This window comes from Carlito syrichta, unplaced genomic scaffold (genome assembly GCF_000164805.1).
Source record: "Carlito syrichta isolate Samal-C Ts95f unplaced genomic scaffold, Tarsius_syrichta-2.0.1 Scaffold288153, whole genome shotgun sequence".
Classification (NCBI taxonomy): Eukaryota; Metazoa; Chordata; class Mammalia; order Primates; family Tarsiidae; genus Carlito; species Carlito syrichta.
The window spans coordinates 106,725-114,410 of record NW_007232249.1 but is presented as its reverse complement, the minus strand read 5'-3'; the positions used below and the strand labels follow the sequence as shown (position 1 = coordinate 114,410).

Here is a 7,686-nt window from a genome sequence, read left to right as displayed (position 1 = left end):
ACTGCACTCCAGTCTGGGTGACAGAGTGAGACTCCAACTCAAAAAAAAAAAAATCTAATAAAAAGAGATCAGCTTTAAAATATAATTATCAAAATTTTAGAGTAATTGTAATCTAACTCCACTTTCAAGAAAGAAGCCATTTTCACAGAGCATGCAGTGGGGTGCCCTTGGCTGGGACAAGGAGCCAGCGTCCACCCTCAGTTACCTAGTTTTTTGCTCATCCAGAATGAAACCTTGCTCAGCCTTGGATTCACCAGGTTCAAACCAGTTGCCTTCACAGGGAAGAGCCTTCTCCAGGGTCTCAGTAGGAGAAGCTACCAGATCACAGGGCTTCCTCTAAGGCTTTGAGGTCTTGAATCAGATTCTCAGGTGAAGCTCAGAGACATTGATCCAGTGTCTAGCTGGGCATAGATGTGTGTGTGTGCATACATATGTATATGTATCTGTGTGCATAGGTGTGCCATGTGTATGTGTGTTTGTGCATGTGTAACCCATGTATGCACATGTATAAATGTGTCAGTGCATGTGTGCATGTGTAAGAGTATGTTTGCACATGTGGATATGTGTGGAGAGGCAAGGAGAACCAGGAGAGGAGGCCATGGTTTGCGGATAACAGCCCAGCCTGGAGGTTGTGCTTTTGAGTTGGAATGGAGGCTCTGTAATAATAGCTGCTGACCTCAAGCAGGTTGCTTAACCTCTCTGGGCTGTGTGTGGGCCTGTGTGTGGGCCTGAGGGTATTGGTAACCCTCTTTCCTCCAGTTTCAGTGAGGTAATGGGGTGCCCACTGAAAGCACCTACCCAGCATTGGATCTTCAAGAAAGGTTCACTATGGGCAGCTGAGGCTATTGTTTGAGGCTCCCTGCTTCAGTGAACTCTAGGAGCTTGAAGGTTTCCTGAAAGAGACAAGGCAGAGCTCCAAACCTCACTCACTGTCCCTCACTCATTCATTCATAGAACGATCTTCAGGTACAGATGGATCAGAAGAAGCAAACTGCCCCAAGAGGAGGTAATGGGGTGCCCACTGAAAGCACCTACCCAGCATTGGATCTTCAAGAAAGGTTCACTATGGGCAGCTGAGGCTATTGGTTGAGGCTCCCTGCTTCACTGAACGCTAGGAGCTTGAAGGTTTCCTGAAAGAGACAAGGCAGAGCTCCAAACCTCACTCACTGTCCCTCACTCATTCATTCATAGAACGATCTTCAGGTACAGATGGATCAGAAGGAGCAAACTGCCCCGAGAGGAGGGCATAAGTTCCCATTCTCCAAGAGGTACTTCTCTGAGGAGACTTGGCTGAAGCCAGGCTTCAGAGAAAGGGAGAGAGAGGGAGGGAGGAAGGGAGGCAGGGAGAGAGAGAGCGCGTGAGAGAGTGAGTGAGTGTTGGATCGGGTGCTTGGGGGGGAATTGGAGGGAAGGCACTCGTATGGCTGCAGTTCCAAAGAAGCTGGGAGTAGGACAGCTCTGAGACGATTTTTGGGTGTGACCGAGGTCACGGTGTCTGCAGCACGGTCAATGGCCTTTAGATGGCAGCAGAGGTCCACGCAGAGGCCCTGACCCGAGCCACACCTTCCCGGTCCGAGTGAGCCGACTTTCTCTGGTTCCTCAGCTTCCAGGTTGGGGGGTTGATGAACGGGAGTAGCGCAGATTTGTCCCAGGGCACTGCCACAATCACATTCCCTGTGGTTCTAGACAAGTTGTTTCCTCTCTGGGGGCCCGGAGTCTCCTCACCTGTGAAATGAGAGTTAACAGCCTGTGATGGGAAAACTGGCTCAAAATATGTAAGGTAGTCTAAGGTGGGCTCAGAATGAAGTAGAAATTTAAATGTGGAAGAGAAAATGACAAAGTTAATAGAGAATATTTTTCTTTCTTTCTTTTTTTGAGTTGGAGTCTCACTCTGTCGCCCAGACTGGAGTGCAGTGGCCGCTCCCGGCCACCGCGGCCTCGACCTGCTGGGCTCCGGCGATCCTTCCGCCTCAGCCTTCCGAGTAGCTGGAACTACAGGCGCGCGCTGCCACGCCCGGCTGAGTTTTTGATTTCTTGTAGAGATGAGGTCTCGCCAAGTTGCCCAGGCGGGTCTCGAACCCGCGGGCTCAGGCAATCCACTCACCTCAGCCTCCCAAAGGCGCGGGATTACAGGCTGAGCCACCGAGCCCGGCTGAGAATATCTTTCACTGGGATGGGAGGCAGAGACTTTTTAAACACGACACCAGGGATCTCAACAAATGGAAACTAGGACACTGTACATATCAAAGGGAAAAAAGGAGCCAAGGATGTGAATGGGAGACACACAGAAGAGAAGCCCAGAGCCAGCAGAGACTAGAGAGTCTCGAATCAAACAACAACGAGATGCCACTTCTCTCGGCATGTAGGCAAAAATTAAGAAGTTGGATGCGCTGGCGGTTGGCACCATCAGGGAAGTCGCAAGCCTAGCAAGCTATACTGGAGGGCCACCAGGCAGCGTGCAGAGAAAACACCCGACTCATAGAGGTTTCAAGAACAAGGAGTCCTGCGCTGTCACTTTCTAGGTCGCGGGTAGGATCCGGGGCTCACACAGCACCGGACTGCAGGTTGCGGGAGTCTCCCCGGGAGTCCCGGGGGCCCAGGAAGGTTGCCGCCCTTTCAGGAAGCCACGCCTCCTATTTTTGTCCCAGCTCGAGGGCGGAGCTCGCAAGGGGCTCCCGCCCCGTCCCGCGCGGGCTCGCCTGGCCCTTTAAGGCTGACCTAGCGGGGCCCCAAGTTGGGATGACGCGCGGGGCTGGGGGAGGGGAGGGGTCACGTGGCACCGGCGGCGCGACTCTCGGCCCAGGGCGCTCCGGGGCCGCCCGCTCGCGCGACCGCCGCCCCTGCCCCTCGCTGGCGCCTCCGCCGGGTGCCACGCCGTCAGGTGCCCTCGCCAGGTACGCCTTCCCAGGGCCCCCGGCTGCCTGACCGGGGGCCTCGCGGCCATTAGGCGCCCGGCCCCTTTCTTTCTTGACACGTGCCTGAGCCAGACTCCCTCATGCCCGGCGGCGCGACCGCCGCCCCCTGCCTCGCGTCTGTACTCTCGGGCGGTTCGCCCCGCTTTCCCAGTGTCCCGGGCCCGCAGCCCAGCCGGGCTCTGGGGCTTTAAGCCTGGGGTGTGTTGGAAGAGTCCGGGCGGGACTCACTCTTCCCCTTTCCCCCAGGTGTCCCTGGACGCGCCAGGCTGGGGCCCGCCCTGAGCGCCCCGCGGGGGCTATGGATGGCGAAACAGAGGAACAGGGTGGTCCTGTGGCCCCTCCAGTTGCCCCCGGCGGGCCCGGCTTGGGCGGTGCTCCGGCCCTCGGTGGCCGACGGGAGCCCAAGAAGTACGCGGTGACTGATGACTACCAGTTGTCCAAGCAGGTGCTGGGCCTGGGTGTGAATGGCAAGGTGCTGGAGTGCTTCCATCGGCGCACTGGGCAGAAGTGTGCCCTGAAGGTCAGTGACCCCTCACTGAGGCCTGGGGTGACCTGGAGGGTCCAGCAGCAGGGGCCTGTGGGTGCAGTTATGTCCGGAGCCCCGACAGAGTTTTCTTTGCTTAGCATCATGTTCATCCTCATATTCTCCTGTAAGGTCAGGTTTGTGGTCCTCCCTGCTTTATAGATGGGGAAACTGAGGCTTACCTTAGCTAAGCTCTTGGTGTCCTAGTGAGTAAGGAGTGGATTCAGTATGGGCAGAACTGCAGTACCCGGAAGCAGGGAAGGAGTGGCTCCCGATTCTGGGGTTCTGGCTAGACCTAGGTGTTAAGGCCAGGGGGCTCTTGCTCAGTTTGGCTGTCCCTTCCATGAGAATTCCCTCTGAGTGGGTGAGATCTGAGTTTCCCTTTGCCCGAAGCTGGGCCTCCACCAAGACTAGGGGTAAGGCTACTTCCTCCCTACGGCCCCTGCCTGCCTGGGCTGGAGTAGTGTTAGCCTCCCAGGGCTGACCAGTGGGCAAGCCTGATACCATTGAGGAGGCTGCCGATGGGTTCCTGACGAGTCGCTGGCCATATGTTGAAAGGGACAGGCCCTGTTCCAAGCCTGATCCACTCTGGTTCCTGGGGGGGGGGATGCAGGAGAGTAGCCATCTAGCCATGTCACACTATAGGCTTCCTGGAGGCCTGATCCCTGATACAGGTGGATTGGGATTGGGTATGGTCTGGGGGTGGCTGATCTGGCCAGCTGGTTCTGGCTTAAAGCACACAGTTCTGGGACTGCACCCCAGAATCCTTTGGATCTTTCACAACTGGGAACTTGACTCATCTGTAGCTTGTGCCAGTGGCTATCTGGATGGATAGAGTCTGACAGGGGGAGTGACTCCTGGAAGTTAGAAGTACAGTAAACCAGCCTGGGCAATATAGCAAGACCTCGTCTCTACAAAAAAATAAAAACATTAACTGGGCATGGTGGTAGTCCCAGCTACTCAGGAGGCTGAAACAGAAGGATCCCCTGAGCCTAGGTGGTTGAGGCTGCGGTAAGCCATGATCATGCCACTGTGCTCCAGCCTTGGCAACACAGTGACGCCTCAACTCAAAAAAAAAAAAAAAAATACAGTAAAGGATCTAATTTTACAAGAGTTGCAACTATGAGTCTGAATGCAGAGCCCTACAAATATGGTTCTTATACCTGCCCTGTGTTTGCTAGCTCTGTGACAATATCCAGGATTCTTGAAGTCAGATTTCTGCCCCTGTTCATAGGGAAAGAGAAGGAGTTGTGAACTTGAAATGAGATTTTGCATGTAGAATACTTGGTACAGGATCTGGTACAGGCCTGGAGTGGCTATAGGACTTATTTAGGGCACAGGATCTTCAAGTAACTGTGCAGGAACCTGGACCTAGCTCTCTGTGTCTTTCCCAGGAGCACCAGGGCCAATAGAGGAAGTCATCTCCCCAGGGTGGCCTTGGAGGGGATCATGAGGATGGGTTTGGGGAAGGTTGGGCTGGTGGAACCAAAGAAATTATAGCTTCTTTGCCTACTTATTCAGCAGTGGAATGGTGTGAGGGAGCCTTCTGAAGTCCCAGGCACGAGATTCTGAGTCCTACAGGGAAAGGGTGGCTCTTCTAAGCAAAGATGGGAATAGGGAGATAAGGAGTGAGAGTCTTCATCTTCTCCTTGGGCACCATTTAACCCTTTCACCTGTGCTAGGGTTGAGGGCAGTCTGGGTATGCAAGGGGCTGATTAAAACCAAATTACCACTTCTCAATAACAAGGCTATGGCCCGGTGAGCCAGGACTGAGCTTTATCCCTGTGGTGTCCAGATGCTATGGGTGAGGCAAGGGTAGGGTGGGAGGCTGGAGTTTGTAGGCCCATGCAGTGCCAGATTTAAGCAGGGCTGGGCTTAGCCCCTTCCTCATAAGTGCTTCATCTGACGAGTGACTTGGGGGAACTTCTGACTGCAAGAATTTCCACAGTACCTCCGTTTGAATCTAGGGACTTGGTGCTCTCCCTGTGGGAACTAGGGCGGGCCTGGAGTGGGTTCCCTTCTGTATCTCTTTAGACTTTATGGCTGAGCATGGTTGGGGCTACTAGCTTGGGACCTTCAGGACTGAGCATTAAATTGGCCTTCAAGGGGGACATGAATTAGATGTGCCCCCCATTCCAGCACTTTCCTGTTCTTAGTTTCTCCTGTGACCAAGCCTAGAAGTCTCTACCAACTAGACAGACCCTTACTACTGCCCAAGATTGGCCTAGCACAACTTCTGGCACAGCCATTTTACCTGTACTGTGAGTGGTAGCTGTGGCCGTGAAGAGGGAGATGGCATCTCTCCACTTATAGCTTTTGCCCACTGCCCAAGAGTTCTAAGCCCTGGGGACCTCAGCACATAGGCAGGCCTGGGCCCAGGGAGCTCTTGAATGGGCTGCATCTGCCTAGCCTGCTCCCCAGCTGCCCCAGCTCAGCCTGGGTAAAAGTCATGGGCTCTATCATTCTGCCTTCCCAGGGCTAGACCCCAGATTACCAGACTGGCCCATCTTTGTCGTGTAGCCTGAACTTGTTCAGGCCATCTCTGCCTATCTCTCCCTGGCCATCCTCTTGGCCCTGCTGCCCAAGATGGCAGATAGTGCTTAACAGGAAGCCTGGAACGCAGCAGGCACTCATAGAACAGGAAGAGCTGTGGTTGCTGTTGCTTAGCTGTTGCTATTCAGTGGAGGCCCTAGAGGAGCAGGCCCTTCCTCCTGAGGAGCTGGGTCTCTTCCCCTTTTTCTTAGCCACTGACCACCTGCTTGGTCCATCTTGGCCTCACTCATAAACAGCAACTCCCTCCAAGGCCTACTTAGGCTGCTAGTGAGCCATTCTACTTTCCATTCCACCCCAAGCACTCCTTGCTCTCCCAATAGCAGAAACTAGAGGACCGCCTTTCTCAGGGGAGAGCATAGTGGGGCAGGTGGTCCTCCAGTTTCTGGTCCTCCTACTGACTTTTTGCTTGTGCCCCTCCCAGGCCTAACTAGTTAATTGCTACCATTCAGCTTTACCTCTAACTGGGCACAGCCCTGCAGATTTGTCACCTATCAGTCACTCCACCACTACCAAGACCCAGCCCCTCAAACTTTATCACATATGTGAAAATTGGGACCTGGAGTGACTGGTCAGAAGTTACATGGCTTGCTTGGGCAGAGAATAGTGAGGCCAGAGTTCCCTTCTCTCCTGACTTTCTGCCCAGCTAACTTGTTGTCATTGGCCTCCTGGCAGGCAGAAGTGACCATGGCATTTTTTTCCTGTCCCTGTGCTCTATACTATGAGGCTGAGGGCCCTTCCCCTCTGATCACTGGAGCATGTTGGAAGCCCCTCTGAGCTCCCCAATGCCTTCCTCTCCCCTTCTTTGGTAAAGAGAATGGAGTGGTGGGGTGGTGGACCCTCATGCCCAATAGATTCTTACAGAGTCCTCTAGGTCAAGTCTCTGTAGTGACCTAGATCTGGTCCCCAAGATCTAGGAGTTGTGAACTTGAAGTGAGACTACCTTGCTTGGGACAGTTACCTTCCCCTTGGTGCCAGATGGCTCTGCATATGGAAGTTCAGCAGTGCCCCAAACACAACACAGAAGAGGTTATATTTCTCTAGATAGATGGGAACCTAAACTCTGGAGACCAGGAGGAGATCTCACAGGGATTTGAGGTTACACAGGGATTTGAGGACTTGACTACACATTCTGAAGCTCTAAGTGTGGCATTCAAGGTCTCTGCAGTCTAGCTTACCTGCCTTTTCTACCCCATCAAAGGTGATGTCTTTCTTTCTCTAGCACTTAAGAATTTCTTCCTATCTGTCAAGACTTGGCTCAAATGCCACCTCTTTTAGGAAACCTTCCAGAGTCCCTGGCTTTGGGGTAATGGATCCTTCTTTGACCCCTAAAGCCATAATAGCCCCCTTTGACTCAAAGCTTCCTTGTAGCACCTGGATCCAGGGTCTGGCACACATTGGGGGCTCATAAGTGCTTATTAAAATAACCATGCCAGGTTTGGCATGGTGGCTCATGCTTGTAATCCCAGCCCTTGGGTAGACCAAGGCAGGAGGATTGTTTGAGCCCAGGAGTTTGAGACCAGCATGGACAACATAGTGGGACCTCATCTTTATTGAAAATAAGAATAGGCCAGGCTCGGTGGCTCAGCCTGTAATCCCACGCTTTGGGAGGCCGAGGTGAGTGAACTGCCTGAGCCCACAGGTTTGAGACCTGCCTGGGCAACTTGGCGAAACCTTATCTCTACAATAAATCAAAAA

At 53.6% G+C, this 7,686-nt stretch overlaps 1 protein-coding gene across 1 annotated transcript in view; it reads left to right on the top strand.

Annotated features, from left to right (window-relative positions):
• Positions 1-2,777: 2,777 nt before the first annotated feature.
• The window catches only part of MAPKAPK3 (mitogen-activated protein kinase-activated protein kinase 3), a 31,430-nt gene continuing 26,521 nt past the window's right edge, over positions 2,778-7,686 (top strand). The window contains exons 1-2 of the mRNA XM_008053395.1: positions 2,778-2,881; positions 3,162-3,435. Of these exons, the coding sequence (XP_008051586.1) occupies positions 3,214-3,435 (222 nt within the window). The 5' untranslated portion in view covers positions 2,778-2,881; positions 3,162-3,213. The remainder of the gene's footprint in view (positions 2,882-3,161; positions 3,436-7,686) is intronic.